Here is a 25,287-nt window from a genome sequence, read left to right on the forward strand (position 1 = left end):
GGTTGCCAAGGTGAAGATAGTGACCAGGATCTGATTCAGGTTGGGTGATTTGGACCCCCCCCCCCCCTGTTGAGGCAGTGGACTACGGCCGTGCTGTCTGAGACTACTCTGATGTGGGTCGACCTCGGAGGGGAGATTCTCTTCAGGGTCAAGAACACCGCCATGGCTTCGAGAACATTGATATGAAACTGTCTCATGGCGGGTGACCAAGAGCCCTGAAACATCTGATGTTGGGAGTAACCCCCCCCCCCCCCCCACATCCACTCAGAGACGCGTCGGTATGAATTGTCACTTGTGGAGAGGGGAACTGTAGAGGAACCGACTTGGAGAGGTTCCTCCGATCGGACCATGGTTGTAGTCTCATTTTCAAGACAGAGGGGCTCTTCGAGGTCTTGTCAGGTATTGTCGCTCTCTTTCTCCAAACTCGATTGATGTCTTTGAGTTTGGTTTTTAATAGGAGATCGGTCAGTGAGGCAAACTGGAGAAGGCCGAGGATTCGTTCTAAAGCTCTTCTGGACACCTGTTTGTGTTTGAGAAAGTTCCTGACCTTGGAAGCTATCTCCTTCACCTTCTTGGGAGGAAGGGAGAGCTTGTGCTTTGAGAGGTCCCAACGGATGCCTAACCATTCGAAGTGGCTTGATGGTTGTAGACGGGACTTCCGGAGGTTGACTTGGAAGCCCAGTTTGGCGAGAAAATGGAGTACCTTCGACGTAGCTCTATTGCATTCCTGGTGCGACTGGGCCCAAATGAGCCAATCGTCCAGATAGGCGACGATTTGTATCCCTTGGTGTCTGAGTTGCTCGAGCACCGTCTCCCCCAGTTTCGTGAATACCCTGGGGGCAATGCTGAGACCGAAGGGCATGACTTTGAATGCGAAGGCTCTCTTGAGCTTAGGTAAGGAGAGAAGTTTCGAGCTACTGGGACATGATAACAGGCGTCGGTAAGATCGATAGAGGTGGTGACGGCCCCACGGGGAAGTAAGGTCCGTACCTGAGAGATAGTCAGCATACGGAACTTGTCGCAAAGGATGTAAGAGTTGAGCTTCGACAAGTCCAGAACTACCCTCAACGCCGACGAGTCTTTCTCCGGGACTGTAAACAGTCGGCCTTGGAATTTCAGGGATCGAACCCGCTTGATTGCTCTCTTCTTGAGTAACTCCGCGGTGTACTCTTCCAGGATGGGAGTGGGTCTCTGGAAGAAGGTCACCGGTGGAGGGGGGATCCCTGTGACCATTTCCAACCCAAGCCCCTTGATATTATGCTGTGAGCCCATGGACTGAAGGTCCAATGGTCCCGGAAGTGATAAAGTCTCCCTCTACCGGCATCACATCATTGGGAGGGAGTGAACTTAGGGCCCCTCCCTCCACGGGAACCCCTTGCTCTAGGCCCGCCGCGTTGGCAGAACTGTCCTCTACCTCTGAAACTCCCTCTTTGGTATCCACGAAAGGAACCGGAGGATACGTAGGCAGGGTTGTATGCAGGTGAGGGCATCCAAGAGGGGTTGGGCTGTGTACCAGGGGAAGCAGCGAGGTAGACTACCTGCTGAGGAGGCGCCTGTTGTCGAGAAGTCGAGGCCGCGGAAGACTGTGGGGACGAGGTACCCCGGGCCGCCTTGTAAGGGCTAAACCTCTGCTTCTTCTTGAAGAACGTGTGTCTCTGGGGTTCGAACCTCTTTTTGGCTGAGAGACCCCACCTTACCTGCAAATTCTGGTTTGCCCTCGCTGCGTCCTGAAGAACCTTATCCACCTCGGTCTGAGGGAAGAGGGTCTTACCCCAGCAGGAGGACGCTATCAGTCTGTTCGGCTCATGCCTGATGGTGGCCTCCAACAGAACGAACTTCCTGCAACTAACCCGAGCTGACCAGAAGTCATGGAGGTCTATTTGTTAGGATAGCAGCTGGTTCTTTGTGGCGACTCTGAACAGCGTTTCCTCTGGGTAAAGAGATGCTAGGGACTCCATGGAGGTGATGGATTGGAGGGACCTAGCAAGTCTAGTACGGGTCTCGAACTCGGTTTTGAGAAGACTCTCTATTAATCTGAGAAGCTTCTCAGAGAAAAGAGTAGAGGCACAGTCCGGGTCTAGTTTCCCCACCATGAAGGTAGAAGCCGCAGCATCCCAGGCTGCCGAGGTACCCAGAATAAGCAAAGAGGTGGGGTCCGTCTCCTTGAGAGCCGGCATGAAAGAGCCTTCCTTGATGGCCTGTATAGTCAGCTCTGTGACTTTGTCTATGAGCGGCAAAGAGATGGAGGCCGCTGTCGTAAAAATAGTGTAGGCACCTTTGTGTGGGGTGAGCTTGGAGTTAATACACCCCCACTCTGATAGTGTTCTGGCCCAGATAGCCTGGGCCTGCTCTTTTGGAAATATGACCGTTTCCTTCGGTACCTTGTCCATACGGACCAATGCATGTTCCTTTAACCGTACAAAACCATTGAACGGGAATGCTAGGCCCGGGGGATAGAACTCCAGGTCCTCTAGAGGGCGGGTGCCTATGCCCTCCAGAGTTAGGGAACCATCTACGAATGGAGCATGCAAGGCAAACCGCCAAGGATTGTTTTTATCGAAGGGCGGCAGCTTCGATGCGTCTGGAGCAGAAGGGGGAGGAAACTGAGTTCCGGCGCGGATCAGAGTAGCCATCATATCCTTAATCTCTGTTATCGCACCAGAGTGATGTTGAACTTGATCTCTGACCAATCCTTTGATCAGTTCGATGGGGAGGAGATCAGCCCAGGGTACCTGAAAGCCATCCGTTGGTTTTTTCTTGGATTTGGTAGACTTAGACTTCTTAGGAGTAGTGGTTTTACGAGGAGCAATATGAATATCAGGAGCTGTCGAGGGTCCGGGGACCGGTGACGTTGATACTGGCAAAGCTGAAGTCTTATAAGTTCGAAGTGGCTTCACCTTGGGTCGTACGGAGGCAGAGGGATCCCGAGGAGAAGCCTTAGAGTTATCAAAACCTAGAAAGGAAGAGGTAGGAGAGGGAGTAGGAGAGAAAAGCGTTTCCACCAACTCGGCACCACTTACCTGCTCGTCACTGGGTTCTACGTCTATATCCAGACCCGCCATGTCCATCGGTACGAGGGGTTCGTCCTCCACGGAAATGGTAGCCCTGACTTCTTCAATTAAGGGGACAGCAAGGTCAGGGGAGACTGCAGCAGTAGTCGAGCCTGGGAAGAGGCGGGAGGCCATGTCCCCATCGAGGAGATAGGGTGCGCCAGACGGGGCATTCCTGCCGAAGCCCGACACCCACGGACGAAGAGTAGCCCTTGCTGAACGAAGAGAGACATCATCGGCCTGTAAGATTTGCAGTGATTAGTGATGGAGGAGGGGGTTTGCCCTCCAAAATATACTGTGTATATCATATTCATGTCTATATTAGTGTCTGCCAACAAGAAATAAGGAACAAAGGGAAAACCCACTTACATCATCGTTCAGTAGAATTGACGACAGCTCGTAACAGAGCGAGCACAAATCCGGGAACCAGACCGGGTATTGGGCCTGTCCCGGTTCCTGGATAAAAGGAATGGAACAGTGTGCATGAGACCGGCAGAGGTCATGCCCAACGGGGTCGTTGAACGAGGCAGGGCATCTTTCAGCAGTACAACGGGCCTTCTGTAAAAGAAAGGAGATATGAGTCTGGTGTTTCTTGAAACTCTGATAAGGGGATAAAAAACCTATTATTCTAGAGTTCCGGCACTCACTGAATTCCCTAAGCACCAATATTGCATTGACCAAACAACCGAATATTACTTTTAAGTTGATACCGCCCCATACCATTGTTGGCACTTTAATATTCAATTGTTTGTATATTTGTAATGCACCTAATGTCTGTTAATGACATAAGGATAATTAACTTAAAGCAATCCGGTGACCTCCAAGGGTCGGGGAAGCAGTGACATGCCCTTAAAATAAATATAAACACCAGCCTTAGCTAAAGGCAAGGCAAATATAAGTGTGAAGTGTATGGGCGACCTCCGGTGAAGCCGGAGCTCCGGTGAGGCCGGAGCGTAATGAAATGTCCTGAATAAAGGAGCCTTAGCTAAAGGCAAGGCAAATATAAGTGTGAAGTGTATGGGCGACCTCCGGTGACGCCGGAGGATAATGAGATGCCCTGAATAATTCAATTGTGGCTAATAATTCAATTGTGAAAGATAAAAAGCTAAGCCGCAGCTAAAGTCTAAAGCTTAGATCATAGTAAAGCGTATTTACGATCTCCGGTGAGGCCGGAGGGAAAAGAAAGGTCCTGAATAATTATTGTGAATAACAAACACAGTTGTAATAACAAAGGCTATTGTGGATATGGCCGTTGCCTGAGACCGGAGTAAGGGCCACTGGAGGGTCGTATCTAAACAATATGAAGCCCGTCCCATGTAGTAAACAATTTATAAATATAACAATAGAACGAAAGTCATTGAGAATCCCTCATGGCGGAGTAGAACTCAAGGCGGAGTGGAAAACGTTCATAACTACTCCCGAGCCGTAACGGGGAGAGGACGAAACACGGACCAAAATAACGCTAATAATTGAAAAGTCACGAAAAATAAATAACTCGTAAGTTATCATCCACCCAGAGTGGGAGAGGTGAGGGAGGGAGAACCCGTTGAACGCAAAAAACAGATTTTGATCAAAGTGAAAAATCAGTTTTTGGGTGAGAGGGCCATGTCGTCCTGATAGGCCCACCCTTTTTCTGACCCCTCCCAAAATGACTTTATCTGTGGCCATATCTGCTTAACGGTAAGAAAAGGAATGGCATCGCGGTAGTAGTAGGGAAGCAGGTCCACTGGGTATCTAGAACGGCACTCCTTTCTTTTGCCACTCTTCCCCCTTACATCACAGAGTTAAATCTATTCGGGGTGAAGATTGCCATGTGTCATATCTAGAATACGTCCCCTGATATTATGCGATATCCTTTACTGGATACTCGCGCCAGGAGTTAAAATCCTGGAGACCTTCGGTTCATTTTCTGGGAGTATCTCTGTAGCAAATATACCTAAAGGAACCCTTCCATCAGTACGACATGGCCCTCTCACCCAAAAATGGATTTTTCACTTTGATCAAAATCCGTTTTTGAAAGTGCTCTTTGTAACTATAGGCTACTCGGGTACTCAGCAATCACTCCATTCTTGTTGATACTCTATAGTCGATGACAAAGATTATGATGACATTCTTAAAATGCCTACACTGATAAGATATGAGGATGATAGAGTATGCATCATAGCAGCAGCTTTTTTCCACTTGATGAAAGAGCATGTGTTTCATCTGGATCTATGTCACTTAATTGAAGTTGACGAGATGTAGATGTCATTGAGGTGTTGGGGTGGAGAGCAGACCAAAACAGGGAGTTGTGGATTAGCACCAGACAAAGTAGAAGGTTGTGGGTTGGCAGTCCTGGGCCCATTACAATTCATCCAACACAGGACCATTTTTTTTATCTTTGAATGAATTTTTGTCATAAGCAACTGGTGTGTTTGCCTTTTCATTTTGTCATATGCCTGCTGTAGAGCTAACATACTGTATATCTATATTACCTCTAAGTATTGTATTGGACCACCTCAAATAGGAGACATATTCTTTTATTTTGTCTCTCAAATTCTGGGACATTCTAAAGACCTCGATGAATTTGTCTCAAGTAAAATGTTAAGGCTCAGAGTAGTCATCTACGCCCTCCTTTTCTGTTGACGACTAAATAAGCTTTTCCTAATACTTTTTCATCAATTCTTCCTGATGTTTGTTTATATATTTAACAACATCTTCATTAAACATGTTTGTAGTTTTATCACCACCAAGTTTAGTTGCCGTTTAATGTTTTTTAACATGCTTGTCAATTGTTAGGAATCCTTTAAAGTCACTAATGGCCCCAGACCAAACTTTTTTCCAGCAGGCATAGATTGTTTGCAGCCACAACTTGTCCAAGTCTCATTTAATAAATGCAATGGTATCGGTGAAAGGACATGACTTCCAGCAATCCATTATATTCATACTGTGTTCTGTATCTAAAGACTTTCTTATCATCTCAAAGACATTTTGAAGGCCGATGAAACTAGAGAGGCACTCAGTAGAGTGAGACCTATGCCACGGCAGTTTATTTCTCGACCTTTTGCTTGACCTTGGACCTTAACATGTATTAATTTCATACTCTTAAATATGAACCAAATTTGAATTCTGTGACAACAATGTCCAAACTTATGGCTAATTACATGAATTGAACATTTTGCTTGATTGTGACCTTGACCTTTGACCTTGACCTTCTGAAATTTCCTGCTTTGTACATAAATTAATCCCTGCAATTTTTATTACTCTATGATTAAAATTGTGGCCAGGAAGCTGTTCACATACAAACAAACAGACAAAGATGGGTTAAACATAACTTCTTTCCTACTTCGTTGGCGGAGGTAATAATATACATTAGTACGGTACAGTAATAGAAATATTTGTGAACGGTACAATTTTAAATTTTGCAATGTAACTGTACATACATACATTTTACACTATAAATTAGAGCAAACAATACAGTGAAGGAATCTATATTAATGTAGAAAATAGGAATAAAATTCTGTTTTCTAAGTAGACTGATCTACAGTGCATATGTTCTATACCTTAGTGATTAAAAAATAACGTACTGTATCTTTTATTGTAATATGTTATTTCCTTATAGGCACAGTTACGGTATATTTTATTTTTTGAAAAAAATGGTATGATATTCAAACCAAATGAGTTTAGGCGACTTTTACAAGTTTGATAATGCCCTGATCAAGAGTGAAGTTGTGTTTAGCAACAGAAATTTGAAACTTGTGCCTTGATTCTCCAGAACAATGTCTTGATGATGTCCTGGAGCATTTTTGATAATCAGCAACACTTTGAATGGCAGCCCTTTCTTCTCAAGGTATGCTCCCACTTCAGGAACTAAGTTCCCATAAGAACACTGTTTGAAGAGGATGCCAGTGGCCCTGGCCATGGCAATGTTTTGCCAAAAAATGTTAAACGTCTGTTTGTACTTATTGTTCAAGGGGGACATATTTTTGGAGAGATAAACAGTCCATGACATTTTATATGGGTGGCCCATTTTCTAATCCTTCCATGATTTGAACATGAGTACCTGTTCTTTCACTTTATCAATATAGGTCCTACCTGGCATTTTTTTTTTTGTTCCAAAAAGTCTCAGCTTGTCACAGTTGAAAACTTATCTTGAATTGCATTTCCCTTGTTTTATCATTTTTGCAAATCTTGGTGGATATGCTAGTGCTGACTCTTCATCCACTGATGCATATATCCAGATAATTTTGATGTTTTCCAAGTTGTATCCTGATTTTATTGACCCATACCTAACTAGCTGCAAAGGGATTTATAACATAGCCAAGACCTAATTTGATTTTATCTGAGTAGTCTTGCAGATTTAAGGCCTCGGCCACAAACATAGTGTACGAACTCTTGTGGGCCGTAATCTTGGTGTTCAAACATTGCCACTCATGGAACAGGCAAACCAAGACAGACTGTGCCTGTTCTTTAGGAAAAATGACAGTTTCCTTTGGAACCTTATCTAAACGGATCAGAGCTTCTTCTGTGAGGCGAGTGTAGCCGGAGAAGGGGAATTCAAGACCCGGCGGGTAGAATTCGTAGTCAGTAAGAGGCCGTGTACCGAAACCCTCGATTGACAGCATACCCTCCGAGAAGGGGGCATGCAATGCTAACCTCCAAGGGTTATTCTTATTGAAAGGAGGAAGCTTGGAGGCGTCGGGAATGGGGTACTGCTGTTGAGGAGGTGGTAGCCCCGAACTCACGAGGCCTTGGACTAGGCTCTCCACAGAAGCTATCCTCTCGTGTGATTGCTTCGTATGAGACGATAGTATCGACTCAAAACGAGCAAATAGTTTGTCAGAAAACTCCTCCATGTTAAATGATCCCGCCTGGGGGGGAACAGGTGCCGGAACAGAGACTACCTCTTGAGAGGTTAAGGGCACAGCAATTGGGTCTTGAGAAACTCTGGTGGAGAAGGATTTAGCCTCCGAGGGTGACGATCTCGAAGGGTTGTGGTCGTGGGAAGAATTGTGGGTTCAAAATAAAGACTTGTGAGGAGCCTTCACTTTGGTTGGAACGGGTCGGGAGCTGAGATCAGTCCCGGTTGCCTCAGGAAAACCGCGAAAGGAAGATTGGTCCGAAGTAGAAGAGAAAGCCGGGCTAGGGAGAGGAATCCCAGCCCGGGAACCACCTGACTCACCTACGTCCCTACCTGCGTCGGGATCATCCAGAGCCATGGGTTCCACATCAACTTCGAGGGTAGGGACGTCCTCAGTTAGGGTGGCGCCCGTCTCCCCTTGGTCCAGGGCCAGAAAAAGAGAAGCAATGCTCTCGATGATCGGGTCCGCTAGCGCTTTGGGGACCGCAGCTGATGTTTTAGCATTGGGGTAGAGGAGGGAACACCATTCCTCAGAAAGGACATATGGCTGTCTGGCCTTCACGTTGCGGGCGAACCCGCCAACCAAGATCTTGAGGGTAGCTCGGGCTGTTTCCATTTCAAGCTGGGTGCTCTGAAAGAGAACAGACTATTAGTGAGTGATAAAAGTGCCAAAGGAAAACTAAGAAGCCCAAGGGCTTTGTAGGCACATATAAGGCATGCAGGAAGTCCATAGGACTGTGGCCTTACGGTACAAAATAATAATTAAAATGTGACTCCCCATAATTATGTAATGAAGTAACTTCACTCACCGCTTCAGATGTTAGAGCGGAAACCAATTTGTAGCAGACAGGACCACAGTTGTCCGGATACCAAACAGCTAGGTCATCCACTTGAAGAGAGCAGTGAGCGTGCGAACGACACACATTATGGCCGCAGGGTTGGTGGAGAACAGCAACACATGCCGTCATCGCACAGCGGACAGTCTGTAAGATAAAAGATACATGAGTATCCTAAAGGAAAGCAATTAGGGGCCGAAGGTCCCAGTGCTTAAATATTGCAGTTATATACCTTAGAAATGGTGCTATAGGAGCATTTCACTGGGCGACACGGGTCTCTCGCCCAGAAATAGATTTTTCCTTCGTCAAAATCGCTTTTATAGTAACATGCCCGAATCAGCATATATTCTCTTAATCATATCCTTTATCAATGAGTTCATTGTACCAAACCTTTGTCACATACCAACCCTTTGGCTTTAGTTGGGAATGGGCCTTAGTAATGGTAGATCATATCTCCTTTCTCCTTAAGATCTCACGAACTGAAGACTTGTTCTTCCCATACTTATGGGCAACTTTAACGAAATACTTTTTCTCCTTTTCTATTAAGTTGAGAATTTTTACCGTCTGCATCAGGGAAATAATCTAATGATACATGGTAGCTCCTATGAAGTTGGGTACCTTACCCTTTGGGCCAACGCACTATACACTTGAAACAGATTTAAGGGCCATGATTTCACAGTTAGTACATGATCACAGTTTTGTAGCTGTTTATGAGTCAATTTTCAATGTATTCTTTTATTAATGGTATCAACAGTTCAACAGAATGTAGAGAAATCTGGGGTTGGAGAATCTTTATATAAAAAGGACTGACTGTATTGCTCTTTAACCCGAAAATATTTTTTATCTAAAATATAATTTTACCGTTATTCCTGACTTTCTGAAGCACAAAAACTTTATTTTTTCATAGTTTTATTAAAAAGTTTTGGAATTTATCTGATAATCTTTTGTATTATTTGACTTTTTTTTGGTTTTTCAGGGAAGTATGCAACTGACCTTTTCACTGATGAAGCTGTTGACATTATTAAGAAACACAACACATCCGAGCCTTTATTCCTTTATTTGGCCCACTTAGCAGTTCATTCGGGGAATCCATATGCTCCATTACAAGCACCCAAGGAAATTGTAGAGAAATTTTCATACATCAAGGATGAAAACAGAAGGAAATTTGCAGGTATATTAATTTTCCTCATTGATATTTAATAACATATTTTGTATAGCATAATGTAAATATCTCTATTATCCTGACCAATATTAAATTGCCTAAGGATGTTGAAGTAAATCATTTGGCAACAAATGTTTGAAAAGCAATAATCTGAATGGTCCTTTTATTAGTCCTTAAAGGTAGACACAGAAAAACAATACCCCCAATAATGAAAGGAACCCAGCTCCATATGATCTGACCGACATGTGTCATCCATTGTAACGATTATTCCCAATCTTTTGAGAAAAAATTTGAGACGATTTTTTAATTATGTTTTAGTAAAAGATATTTGGCTGTTTGGAAATGGTTTTCTGAATATAATTAAGTGTGTGTAACTGTTTTCAATGGATTTACATGTATGTTAGCCTTTTCAGACAACCAGTCCTGGTCTAACATGAGCAAGTTGTTTACATCCTGGCCTAATATAGTGGCATACAACAGTTGATTGTTATGTAGTTCACTTTTATCTTTATGATTATATTTTGGTAGGTTATATTATTATTAGTATTACTTGCTAAGTTACAGCCCTAGTTCGAAAAGCAGGATACTATAAGCCTAAGGGCTCCAACAGGGACAATAGCCCAGTGAGGAAAGGAAAAAGGAAAATAAAAGATTTTAAGAACAGTAAATTATCCAATATTTATTACCAAGAAAGGCTATGCCCAGTATGCCACAACTTCTCTGAAGTTGTGTGCATTGTCTCTTGTAGATTTATAGTAGATTCATGGTCTAGTTATATGAGATATGCTAAGGTCTTGGTAGTGTCTTCTTAGAGTGCAAAGGTTACAATAACACTCGAGTTCAATGTTTCATCAGTTAGGTTACTGTCATTATAGATTTTAATTCAAGTGTAGATCAGCAACGCATCATGTTCAGAAATTTTATTAGATTCTTTTTTAAGTCTCTTACAGTTGCTGTTCATATTGCTTCTAAGCATGTTTATGACATATCTGTATTTGGTAACCATGGTCTTTCTCCTTTCCAGTTTGAGTAGGTTATTAATAGCCTATTGCATTTTATTGAGTTACAGTATTAGAATTTGTTTATGGTCCAATTTCTAAGTGTTCATAAAACGTTAATTAGGAACTCAAGTTGCATTTGTAAAGCTCTGATTTCCCCTTATTTCATTCTTTGTTAATGGATAAAGATTCAAATCATGTCTTCTTCTTCCCCACCATTATTCCTACATTGAGGGGTCGGTTGCCTGATGCGCCCTCTCCAATCCCTTCTATCAAAGACATCCTCTTCCACCAAACCTCTTCTCTGCATATCATCCTTCACCTTATCTCGTCATATAATTCTCTACCTCCCTCTTGATCATCTCCCCCAAACATGTTCCTCCCTAGCCCTCTTCACTCCCTCTGTAAAAGGTTCTGTGGTGTCAGAACCGACTTATCAGGTATGACCTCTTTGGTAGGGTGAATTAATGAGGGAAAGCCATTTCCTTAAATTTAATATCACCAGGCCTCTTAGGACTATCTTCACAAGAGCTTTACAACAACATTTATAGAGCAAACAAAAAAACACAAATCTATAAGTGACTTATTCTCAAGAAATGACTATTACATAATAGTACTGATATGTGGTAGCCTTTATACTGGCAATATGTGCATAGAATATAAAGAGAAGTTTGATGTAAAAATGGTACTGTATTTGCACTATGGTACCATACATGATAAATCCATTTCAATTACATGCCTACTATAGACATAATAAAATTTCCTCAATATTTTTCAGCAATAATATTGTAGAGCATTATACTTTGAAGAGGCCTCAAAATAACAGACAAAATTCACTGATGGATGTCGTCATCTTTGCAATAAACAAAAGCTAATCTATTCATCATAAAAAAGGGATTTTGACGAAGGAAAAATCTATTTCTGGGAAGAGGCCTGTGACGCCCGGTGAGAAAGGTCCTTCCTTATACCTTTCCTAATATAAATCTTCCAAATATACTAGAGAAAGATAAAAGCATGGAATGCAGAGGTTACAACCCTCGCGCGAACACCTTGTAGGTGTCGTGTATTAAACAAAGGCGTGTGTAAACCACTATTCACAGGTTGTCTTCCATTTAGATAATCCCTTCATCAATGGGGAGGGCCGTGACAGGCCCTAGATAACATGGTTGAACTCCCCAACGACACCTACCACGCGCGCCCTCTAGGACATCCTTCTGCAAGAACATATGGCTTGGCAAGGAAAAAGAGGGGTGGGGTCCGTATCAAATAACCGGGAAGGGTTTCACCGGGCGTCACAGGCCTCTTCCCAGAAATAGATTTTTCCTTCGTCAAAATCCCTTTTCTGGGGGGCCTGTGACGGCCGGTGAGAATGTACCAGAGAATGCCTTCCAAGCCCAATAAATTAATAACATAATAAGGAGAAAACAAACACCATGTAAGGCAATAATATAATACTGTAAGTAAACATAAATCATAAACTAGCCATAGGCATAGGGGATGTAATGCTAAAATAATATGAGGACCAGGGATCACCTGAGTGTCCCGTCGTGAAAGGAATCAACCTTACATGTCTAAGCCTATCTAAACTTTACAGGAATGATAATTACAATAACAGTTAAATCATAACAATTAAACATGGCAAAATAACTTAGGGCTAACGAACCACCCAGGATAGTGGCGACGTGGTGTGAGAGGTGGTCAGGAGGGAGGAGAGAAGAGATGGAATAAAGAAATAATCAGAGATTAATGGGGGGAGATAAGACTCCCCGCTGCAACCGTAGGGTATTTAAGGGCCTGTAAGTTCTTTAGATAGTGGCGTTTGAAAACCATAGGAGACTTCCAACCCGTGTATTTTTTAAGGTCATCAAAGTCCATGTTCTGGAAGTAATTGATAGAGGTAGCTATTGACCGTATATCATGAGCATGGGGAAATGATTCCGGGTTAGCATGTTTAATGAAGTAGAGGATTTGTTGTCTGATACCTTGAATGGTCAAAGTACCACCTTGTTCCCTGATAAATAAGGGGCCAGACGAGCGGGTGGCAGATCTAGCTAAAAAGGTCCTGAGAGAAGTGACTGGACACAGCGAAGGATCCTGGGGAAGAGAGATGATCTTCCAAGGGGACCACCTATTTTGCGGGTCCTCATTTTTTGCTAGGAAAGCTCTGTCTGGGGTAAGCAGTACTTCGCCTGTAGGGAGGAAATCTATGTTTTCCGGGTTACGTGAGAGCGCTGCTAGTTCTGAGATTCTAGCACCTGAGGCCATAGCTGATAGAAATAACGTCTTCCTAAGCAGAGTGATATAAGAGCAGGACTCGTTGTCAGTGTCCGACGCGAGTTTGAGGACATTGTTCAGAGACCAAGAGACTTTTTGTGGCCGATCCAACGGCCGAAGCCTAGCACATGCTTTTGGAATAGATGAGAAATAGGAATCAGCTAGATTAATGTTAAACCCAACCAGGAATATCTTCTTCAGAGCTGACTTGATGGTAGTTATAGTGCTAGCTGCCAAGCCCTTGTCAAATAAGAACCTAAAGAACGAGATGGCTAAATTCGGAGTCATACGAGTGTGGTCTGAATTCTTTAAGAAACCTGCTAATTTCTTAACAGCCGAATCATATTGACGAATTGTCGAGTCCCTTTTGTCCGCTTCGATGAAGAGAACGTTTTCTGGGTCAATGTTTGCGTCTTTATGCGCTGCAAACTTCATGAAGTCCACAAAGTTAGGGTTTTGGCTATCCTTGAGGAATCTGACACAGTCTGTGTTTGAATTACTTGGGTTAGTTTGGGGAATGGAATCCGGAAGGGTCGGAGTTTCAGCTCGAGGAGGAGAGGAAACCAACTGCTCTTTGGCCAGTGAGGTGCTACTAAGGCCACTGTCCCCAGGAAGGAGCGTAGTTTGTGCAATACTTTCATTAGAAGATTCACTGGTGGAAATAGGTAAATCTTCCTCCAAAGGTTCCAATCCAGGGTTAATGCGTCTATGGCATAAGCCTGAGGGTCCATGTTTGGTGTCACATAACAAGGAAGTTTGTGATTCATCTGAGTTGCGAATAGATCTACCTGAAGGCCCGGAACCAGCCTGAGTATCCACTGGAATGAAATTATGTCCAGAGACCATTCTGATTCCAGTGGTTTCATCCTGGATAGTGAGTCCGCTATCACATTCTGGACTCCCGCTAGGTGGGTTGCTGACAGGAACCAGTTCTTTTCTGCTGCCAAGGTGAAGATAGTGACCAGGATCTGATTCAGGTTGGGCGACTTGGATCCTCCTCTGTTGATGCAGTGTACTACGGCTGTGCTGTCTGACACTACTCTGATGTGGGTCGACCTCGGAGGAGAGAGCCTCTTCAGGGTCAAGAACACTGCCATGGCTTCGAGAACATTGATGTGGAAGTGTTTCATGGCGGGTGACCAAGAGCCCTGAAACATCTGACGTTCGTAGTAACCCCCCCATCCACTCAGAGACGCGTCTGTATGAATTGTCACTTGTGGGGGTGGGAATTGAAGAGGAACCGATTTGGAAAGGTTCTTCGATTCGGACCATGGCTGTAATCTCATTTTCAAGACAGAGGGGATTTTCGAGACCTTGTCTCTTAAAGGTACTGTGGCTCTCTTTCTCCAAACTCGATTGATGTCTTTGAGTTTGGCTTTCAATAGGCGATCTGTTACTGAGGCGAATTGCAGAAGGCCGAGGATTCTTTCTAAGGCTCTTCTGGACACCTGCCTGTGTTTTAGAAAATTCTTGACCTTGGAAGCTATTTCTCTTACCTTTTTGGGAGGTAGAACCAGCTTGTGCCGTGCAAGGTCCCACTGTATGCCTAACCATTCGAAGCGGTCTGATGGAAGTAGGCGGGATTTTTGGAGATTGACCCGAAATCCCAGGTTGGCGAGAAAACGAAGTACTTTCTTCGTAGCTCTGTTGCACTCCAGGGCTGACCGAGCCCAAATAAGCCAATCGTCCAGATAAGCAACGATCTGAATCCCTTGGTTCCTGAGTTGTTCTAGCACCGTCTCTCCCAGTTTCGTGAATATCCTGGGTGCAATGTTGAGGCCGAAGGGCATGACTTTGAATGCAAAGGCTTTCCTGCCTAGACGGAAACCTAGGTAAGGAGAGAAGTTTCGAGCTATTGGTACGTGATAATAGGCGTCGGTAAGATCGATAGAGGTGGTGACGGCCCCACGGGGAAGCAGGGTACGTACCTGAGAGATGGTCAACATCCGGAACTTGTCGCAGAGGATGTAAGAATTTAGCTTTGACAAGTCCAGGACCACTCTCAATGCCGACGAGCCTTTCTTCGGAACTGTGAACAGGCGGCCTTGGAACTTCAGCGATCGAACCCGTTTGATTGCTTTTTTCTGTAGTAACTCGGTGGTGTACTCTTTCAGAATGGATGTGGGTCTCTGGAAGAAGGTCACTGGTGGAGGAGGGGAACCTTGTGACCATTTCCACCCCAAGCCTTTGGAGACTATGCTGTGAGCCCACGGACTGAAGGTCCAACGGTCTCGAAAGTGGTAAAGTCTCCCCCCTACCGGAACTATATCATTGCGAGGGAGTGAATCTAGGTTCTTTCCCTCCTCGAGAACCCCTTGTCCTAGGTCCGCCTCGTTGACGGAACTGTCCTCTAGCCCTGTAGCTACCTCTCTGGTGTCCACGAAAGGGACCTGAGGGTCCGTAGCTAGGGATGTATGCGGGTGAGGGCATCCAAACGGGGTTGGGTTGGGTACCTGGGGGAGCAGTGAGGTAGACCACCTGTTGAGGGTGTTTCGGCTGTAGAGGAGACGAAGCAGTGGGAGACTGTGAAGACGAGTGGGCAATCGACGATTGTTGGTAGTGACCTCGGCTCGTCTTGTAAGGGGCAAACCTCTGTTTCTTCCTGAAGAAGTTTTGTTTTTGCCCTTCAACCCTCTTTTTGGCAGTGAGGCCCCACCTCACTTGCAAATTTTGATTTGCTCTCGCAGCGTCTTGTAGTACCTTGTTCACCTCCTCCTGAGGAAAAAGGTTCTTACCCCAGCAGGGGGAAGCTATCAGCCTATTCGGTTCATGCCTGATCGTGGCCTCAGAAAGAACGTGCTTCCTGCAACTAACCCGAGCCGAACAAAACTCGTGTAAGTCGATTTGGAAGGACAGAGACAGGTTCTTTGTGAATATCCGGAACATGGTCTCGGTCGGGTAAAGTGAGGTTAGGGACTCCACGGAGGTAATGGAGTGGAGAGACCTAGCCAACCTATTCCGTGCCTCAAACTCAGTCTTGAGAAGAATATCTGGTAATTTAGGAAGCTTCTCGGAGAACAGATTAGAGGCACAGTCTGGGTCTAACTTCCCTACTGTGAAAGTAGCGGGGGCATCATCCCAGATAGTAACGGTACTCGGAATGAGCATGGAGGTGGGATCGGTCTCTTTAAGAGCTGGCATGGCAGAACCTTCTTTGATAGCCTGAAAAGTAAGAGCTGCCACTTTATCTGTAATAGGCAAGGTAATACCTGGAGAAGCTGTAAATATGGTGTAGGCTCCTTTGTGTGGGGTGAGCTTGGAATTAGTGCAACCCCAGTCTGACAACGTCCTGGCCCAGAAAGATTGGGCCTGCTCTTTAGGGAATATTACCGTTTCCTTCGGTACCTTGTCTAACCTAACCAAGGCATGTTCTTTCAATCGCACGAAGCCGTTGAATGGGAATTCTAGTCCCGGAGGGTAAAATTCTAAGTCCTCTAGAGGACGGGTGCCTATGCCCTCTAGAGTTATGGCACCATCAATATATGGAGCATGTAAGGCAAACCTCCAAGGGTTGTTTTTCTCGAAGGGAGGTAACTTCGATGCGTCCGGGGCTGAAGGAGGGGGCATCTGAGTTCCGGAACGGATGAGACTTGCCACCATATCTTTGAGCTCCGTCATAGCTCCTCGGTCTGCCCTAGACTGTTGAAGATATTGTTGTATCTGCTCTTTCACAATATCCCTGACCATGGCGGCGGATAAAGGGGGCTCCCGAGCTTGATCCTCTAACAAAGCCCTGGACTTAGTAGACTTTGACTTCTTAGGAGTCACGGTTTTAGGTATAGCAATATGAACATCAGGATCCTTTGAGGGTCCCGGAACCGGTGACACTGATAATGGCAAAGCTGAAGGCTTAAAGGTACGTAGTGGCTTCACCTTGGGTCGTACAGGAATGGAGGAACCTAGAGTAGAAGCCGTAGGTTTATCAAAGCCGTGAAAGGAAGTAGAAGAGGAAGGAGTGTGGGGTGAAAGGGGGTCCACCAACTCAACACCACCTACCTGCTCATCCATGGGTTCCTCGTCCAGACCTAGGTAGGGCTCGGCCTCCGTCACTAAAACCTCTTCCTCAGTTAGAATGGTTTCTCTAATCACTTCAATTAACGGGGCCGCTGTCTCCGGTGGAACTGCTGCAGTAGTAGAGCCTGGGAATAGGCGAGAAGCCATGTCTCCATCAAGAAGATAGGGTGCGCCAGCAGGCGCATTCCTCCCAAACCCTGACACCCAAGTCCGGAGAGTAGCTCTCGCCTCCCTGAGAGATTCATCATCAGCCTGAAAGAGGAGAGGGAATTAATGATGAAGTCAAAACTGAAGTCAATATACAAAGAGCAATTAATTCTTCGCAAAGAATATTAACAGGGCCACTAGAACCAACTTACCTCCTCGCTCAGGAGTAGGGCTGACAGCCCATAGCAGAGCATGCATGCCTCCGGAAACCATATCGTATAGGGGGCTTGTCCCGGTTCCCGAGAGAAGGATATGGCGCAATGGGCATGGGCCCGGCATAGATCATGGCCCATGGAATCAGTAAAGGCAGCGGAGCAGCCCCTGGCAGTGCAGCGGACTTTCTGTAAAAAGAAAGAAGACATAAGTCTGGATGTTCCTTGAGATTCTTGTCATTGACTTATGAATCAGAAACACTTAAATCTTAATTAATGTGTGAGTATGGTAGTAGGTAACACCTTAATAAAATAAGAAATTATAATAGAAAACCAGTAACCACATAGCATGAATCTCTAAACTTCATCGATATCACACTGTTAACTCCGGTTCTGGACTCCTGCTTGATCTCTGTTTTTACCGGAGGTCCGGTAGCAAAGGCCCGTCATCGTGAAATCGTGACCGTCTCCGGTACGATAACATTATCCTCAATGAATGAGTTATCTCCAGTGAAGCCGGAGATACGATGAAAACGGGGGCCTTAACTGTGTAATTGTGATCAAACATGACAAAGGTTCGTGTGTAAAAGGCTTCAGCCGGAGTCCGAGTGCCGGATTTCACCGTTGCACTCCAAAAATCTGCTCCGGAACGATAACTAGTTCTCACCCAATGAGTATCCATTATAGCGGAGCATAACTCAAGGCGGAGCCAAGCATAACTCAAGGCGGAGCCAAGCATAACTCAAGGCGGAGCTAAGGGTGTCGGTATAAAACGACCCCAATTAATGACTCATACACTAACGTACCTAATAATAGTGTTAGCTATATTAACAGTAACCACATCAATAAATCGTTTATAATATTAAACGTACTATCATCAATTCTGATACTGAGAAGAGGCCTGAATAACCCGTGATCGTATAAAACGGAGAACGGGAAATTCACCTCTCTTACTCAAAGAAAACGAGAGAAAGGATAACTCATACCTGTAGAACAGGAAACGAGCACTCTATGCTTTCGCTCTCAAGGTTACATATTAAAAATTAACATCACACAATAAATAAGAAATTTAATAAAATTGATTGCTTTTCTTAGTAATAGTAATAACGAAGAATAACGACAACGTAACCAAAAAACAAGGATATAGTCTAAAACGAACCCTCCAGGAGGGTACAAATTAACAGACTAAATCGCTAAGCTTTAAATCGTTACTATGCTTTAAAACGCTAAGCTTTAAACCGTTACTATGCTTTAAAATGCTATCTTAAATCGCTATTCTTCGTAGGTCCAAATTGGACTTGCAAGCAAATAAATACCATAGTAAAAATTAATAATAATTAATGATAACATAAAAGGCCATAAAACGTAAGTGATATAACCTATCCGACAGAGTACCAGATGGGCAAAATTAACTAGAAAATTTACCGAAGCGAACATACCCAAAATGGCTGCCGATATCTCGGCAGGACAATCGCTTCCAAAACTAAAAACCACCATAATGGAAATAGAACAAATGCCCGGTACTGTCAAAAACTGCCAAAACAAACTATGGTACTTAACATTGGTAAGGGTGAAGTAACAACGTCAGTCATGTTGAAATAACGAGAAATTCTTCGAAAAAACACTGTGCCCAAAAAAAACTATGCTTGCTTGAAGTCCAATTAAAGAAGGATGTCCTAGAGGGCGCGCGTGGTAGGTGTCGTTGGGGAGTTCAACCATGTTATCTAGGGCCTGTCACGGCCCTCCCCATTGATGAAGGGATTATCTAAATGGAAGACAACCTGTGAATAGTGGTTTACACACGCCTTTGTTTAATACACGACACCTACAAGGTGTTCGCGCGAGGGTTGTAACCTCTGCATTCCATGCTTTTATCTTTCTCTAGTATATTTGGAAGATTTATATTAGGAAAGGTATAAGGAAGGACCTTTCTCACCGGCCGTCACAGGCCCCCCAGAAAAGCTTTAAGTGTTTAATATAAGTAATTCAATCTGTGCAAATTGTAACTATGAAACATATTTAAACTTAATATATCTTTCCATAAAAAGTATGGCTAAATCAAACTATTCACAAAATAAAAACATAAATTGTTACTAACACTGTATTCCAAGGTAGGCTGACAAGTATAACACATAAATTTCAGTATAATACAATGCTGTCAGTCTTTAAAATGAACTATTTTCAAGTTTCACGATGGTATGGTATGTCCCAAACTTAACCAGACCACGTTCAATTGATAATTTATACACAGGGGCATGTCCATACACACACGTCTCGTCTGGGCGGAAACCGGTCAACATATCAACAATTCTAAAGCGTCACCTCCGGGCCTCGTGTTTAGCTTCAGAAAATGTATAAACAATGACACATTACATTCCTAATTACACTTTTCACAGCTTTTATAACTCAATTAAAAATAATTATATCAATTCTCCTTAATAATTGTTACATTAAACTCCATTAAATCAATTTTTACATACAACTTAATTCAATTAAATGCAGAGATTGTACTTCCAGTTCAAGAAATCACGTAAAATTGTGCAATAAGAGATGAACGGGCAATCTTAACTTTCTATAATGTTCACATTCATTGATACCAAAAACAAGGCATACGTTATGGTGAAACTAATTAGAATTCAACATTCAGTGCCATAATAGAACCAATTCATAAATCTGATTACATCAGCAAAAACATTTTCTATGCATTGATTCTTTTTACTTTATATAGAAAACGCAACATCGGAAACTTTAGGCATGAGCAAACATAATTACCATTAAACTAAAAGGCTTTCAATATATAGAAAAATCACACTGGCACCTGCTATGTTGCAGGATTCTATACCCTCCCTACCTTCCATCCTTAATACGTGCCCATGCCATCTCAGTCGTGACTTTCTTATCATCTCTGTAGTCTTTTCTACCCCTGCCATTCTTCTTGTTTTATCATTTTCCAATTTTTCCATGAGTGATACTGTATTTCCATAATCCACCTCAGCATTCTCATCTCTGTTCTCTTAAGCTTTGCCTCCTCTTTTGATCTTAAAGCCCAAGTTTCTGATCCATACATTAACACCAGTCTCATTACTGTGTTATAGTTCTTGACTTTTACTTTGATTGGCATTTTCTTATCACATACCACTCTTGCTACCTCCCTTCACTTTTCCCCATGCTTCAATTATCCTATTCTCAACTTTAGCCTCACATCCTTCCTCCTGATTTATAGTAGATCCTAAGTTGCCAAACTATTCAACCTGTTTTATAACTGCTCTACTTTTGTGTATCCCTACCTTAATTATTGCTCGCCATAGCTTCAGTATTATCTAAATTTACCCTTAAGCCACCCCTTTCCAAAGTCTCTTGCCACTCTAACACCCTTCCTCATTTTCAGGTGTAATCACCCAATCGTCTGCATATAGCAACTCCTACAACTCTTCATTTCTGATCTCTTCACTTAACACATCCAAGACTAACAAATAAAAACTGGCCTAATGCTGATCCCTGGTGGAATTCAAAACTAACCTCTAAGGTTTCTGTTTCTCCAACAGCTGTTATTACTTTTGTCCGTGTCCTTTTCTCTATAATCTCCAACATTCTTACCAACTTCTCTGGGACTTTCCTCTTCCTCAAGCACCAAAACATCACTTCTCTTGATATTCTATCATATGCCTTCTCTAAATCCACAAAAGCTTTTTTTTTTCCCTCTAGTCTCTTTTCCTCTAACTGACTTACTATAAAGATAACATCCAGAGTCCCTCTCCCCCTCATGAATCCAAACAGCTGTTTCCCACTCTTTACAGTCTCTCAACCTCTCATCTAGTACCCTCTCTAAAACTTTCAAACCATGCTCTGTTAGTTTAATTCCATGTAGTTACTGCATTCTATGATGTCATCTTTCTGCTTAAATGTAGATACTAGTAGATTCTCCTCCCAGTCTTTAGGCATTATTTCCTCTTGACATATTGATCTCAATAAATCCAGCATCCATTCTTCACCCTTTGGAATCAGTATCTCGACCATTTCAATTTGGAACTCTGGTGGGCCTGGTGCTTTACCATTTTTCATTTTACTCAATGCCTGCTTCACTTCAGTATTCTGTATCTCCATCACTGGCCCCTCCACTCTTTGTGTTTCTCTCAGCTCCTCTTTCAAATCATGTGTTTAATGACAAATCATTAGGTTTCTTGGCAAAGGCCTCAAGCTCAATCTCTATCTTATTAAGAGTCTGTAAATGATTCCCATTTCAGACCAGCGGATACGTTTTCTAAGGTCTTGATGACAGGGACTGAGGGCAACGTTATGGAGAAAGTACCTTATAGTACTATATATGTAAATGTAATGGCAGACCATGCTGTCATCTTTCAGATGTAAATACCATGTTATCTTAATCCTTTTCATCACCTACTGTGGTGGCTGGAGTCTATACTTCCACGCTGTCCAATGGTATGGACTTCTGGCACATTCTCCATAATATTGGACCTTGTTTTCTATTTCAGGCTCAGACTAAGGTTTTGATAGTCCTTTTATTCCCCAACCATGGTATTTCAATCTCCTATTTCTTATGCATATACAGTATTAATTTTCCAGTATGAATATGATGAATGTAATGGATAGGGAAAAACATATACTATTTATGAGGATAAGTCCTATAACTTTATTTTGATTTTTGGGACATGGATCCTCAGGCCTTTTTTTTTCCTAGTAAAAGGACATCTATAGTTCTTATTTTCCAAGTGGAGATTATGATCAAAGACTTACACTTCAAGTAATGGCAGGCTTTATCTAAAACTTTTGATGAAGTGTCATGACTTCTCATTTTTTTTTTCATCCATCTAGCCATAGTCTGAATGTTTTGCATTTCAAGCTTTATAATTTACAATAGTCATGGTTATCACAGTATTTAATGTTAGATTTCTATGAGATGTAAGGGTAGCACACATTACAATTAGTCAGCACACATTCATTATCTTTACAGTAATGGCTTTTGCATGAATTTGGTAGGATTTACCTTTCCATCAGTTAATGCCCTAGGCCATCGAGCATAAGGAGACACTTTTGTTGTTGATGGTTCACATATTGTACTGTATTTTTATACAGTTTGGAAATGAGGACCTCTTTTGACCTAAGGGAAGAATTCATATACCTTTTAAAGGTTTAAAGACCGCTCATGAATGGCAGAGGCAAGGGACAGTGACATTGCTCTATCAAGCAGGACAATACCCTAGAGACTGACCATATACACATGTGATTAGTACCCAAGCCCCCTCTCCAACCAAGCTAGGACCAAAGAAGGCCAGGCAATGGCTGCTGATGACTCAACAGATACCCCATTAGACTCTCCCAAACCCCCCATCCTTAGCTCGCAAAGATGCTGAGGTTACAGCGACCAAAGGAACTAACAAGTTTGAGCGTGACTCGAACCCCAGTCTGGCAATCACCAGGCTAGGGTGCTACCACCAGGCCACCAAAACCCTTTAGGTAGATTGTGTACCATTTCTGCCATATGGTTCTGTTAATTTTGTTTATGTGCTTTCTTTAGGTTATTCATGCCTCTAACATGTGCATCATTTTTACCAAGGGTCCTTTTATAAGCCTTAGTGTGTATATACCAAGTTTTTCCTATCTGGTTGGATGCTCTTTTTCAAAGGGAATGCTTTGGTATCATTCCTCTGGCTATTACTCTTGCCAGAAGTAAATGTGCTTGTTTGCTGTCAGACCTGAAATATTCTAAGAAATAAATTGTCCAGCTGTTGTCAAGCTATACAAGATGGGTTGTATATGAGGGTGCCCTTTTTTGTATACTTAGTTGTATATTGTATTATATTCCATGGCATAGACCATCTTTGCACTTTCCTTGGCTATTGAATATACTATGAAATCAGAAAATTATTTTTCTGCATTTTTAGCATCAAAGAAGGATCCAGTCATATCTTGGTTATTAATGAACAACCCATTTTGTTCAGGCCGCTCACTGTGAATAACAAATAGTGCATCACCATTGTGTGTTTTTATCTAGAAATAATAGTCCATTGTTTTAGAATCCTAGATTTGTAATAAAGATATATATTGCCATTTTATTATGTAGCTAATGAAGTCAGCGAGTTCAAAGGTCCGTCTGGCATAAGAAACCAGTTGGTTTCTTAAAATCTGTCTCTCTTTTGGCTCCATACCATTTTTTTTTCAGCAATTACAGCACCCATGAATAAGGTAAATGGCAGAAACCTCAAGAGAATAATTCTATATGCCTTAGTAGGAGAGTCAAGGCCATTGCCCTCATCTAACTTCTTATAGGACCCAGAACTGTCATTCCAAATGGCAATGAGTTTTTTATATCTTTCAATAAATTCTATGTAGGTATTGAAAAGGTAACTAGAACAAGTGTAAAGGAGACAGGAGTGTCCATGACCATAACTTTCCTTGTAAATGACGGGGAACAACCAAGGCATGAAGAGTCTTGGATCATGTGAAAGTTTTAATCTCATGGATTTCACAAAGAGAATAACTAGGGGATCCCATGGGATAATAATATCTCTAATGATCCTACAGCTTTCTATTTGAACCCTGTTTCAGAATTGTAGAGGTGGACCTAACAATTGTTAGGTTGAAAGTCTCAAGAGATTACTCTCTTTTGTCATCAAGCTGTAACTCAGTCACAGAAGCATTAATCATAGGCTTAAAAGGTTACATTTCAATATACCACACACACACTGTATAATACATCCCAAAAGGAAGTTTAGTCTTGCAAAGCTTGGAGATCCTTGCTGGTTACTTTCTCTGTATCTACCACAGCATAAACTGTGATTTGCTAGGTCAAATTAAGCCTTTTTATAAAGACAATGTCCCTCTTAATGATAGAATGCCTTGATGCAGTCATGTGGTTTCTTCATATTGTTGAAGAATTGTGACGGAGAAGAGGGCTCTCAAACTTGGGGAAATTACTCCCCAAGTTCAAATCTAAATTTCTCTCCCTTTCCTATTCCTTTTGCTCAATATTTCTTCGACCTTCTCCTAATTTTATCAACTTTCTTTTGTCTTGCTCTTCTAACTCTATGAGTATTATTTCTCTTAAGTTATATATTTATTTATATATATATATATATATATATATATATATATATATATATATATATATATATATATATATATATATATATATATATGTATATATATATACTGTATATGTAGATGTATGCATATATATATATTTATTTTATTTGTTCATTTATTTATTCATCTATTTATTTTTATTTTATTTAAATGGCGTAGATATTTCCACATTCGTTATTACTGCCTACTTAGATGAATGGGAGAAGGGGTCACGGTTGGGAGGTAGTCGCATTCAAAGCTATATAGGAGAGTATTGGATGATCTCAGCCATCCCAAAGATGGTTTGGACCTTTTTGGCGGAACTACTCTCAAGGATTGGGTCATCAGAATCCAGGGGGATCCAGTCCTTGAGGGGGGACTCTTGGCTTTTGGCCAGAAGCCCATCATTACAGATATGGGGAGGGTGATTCCATATATCCTTGGTCTCAGTCTTAACAGGTGGGTTTAGCTTACATCTGTGCCTCTATACAGTATCTGTTTTGATGCTATCCTTCGGGTAGGGTATGGAGTGGACCATCTTGGAAGTATACTCTCATTGTGCCGATAGTGGAGAATGCAAATTTTCTTTCCAATGTATGATACTTTGTTAAAATTCTTGAGCTGGTAAACCAACAAAACCAACAAAAAAAAAGAAAATCCCACCCTTAACT

General features: G+C 42.6%; 1 protein-coding gene across 2 annotated transcripts in view; it reads left to right on the forward strand.

Annotated features, from left to right (window-relative positions):
• Positions 1-25,287, forward strand: part of LOC137643997 (arylsulfatase B-like) — a 636,333-nt gene that overhangs the window by 514,463 nt on the left and 96,583 nt on the right. For both annotated transcript variants that reach the window (XM_068376854.1, XM_068376853.1), the window contains exon 6: positions 9,703-9,897. In XM_068376854.1, the coding sequence (XP_068232955.1) occupies positions 9,703-9,897 (195 nt within the window). The remainder of the gene's footprint in view (positions 1-9,702; positions 9,898-25,287) is intronic.

The sequence above is a fragment of the Palaemon carinicauda genome, chromosome 7, assembly GCF_036898095.1.
Source record: "Palaemon carinicauda isolate YSFRI2023 chromosome 7, ASM3689809v2, whole genome shotgun sequence".
Taxonomy (NCBI): domain Eukaryota; kingdom Metazoa; phylum Arthropoda; class Malacostraca; order Decapoda; family Palaemonidae; genus Palaemon; species Palaemon carinicauda.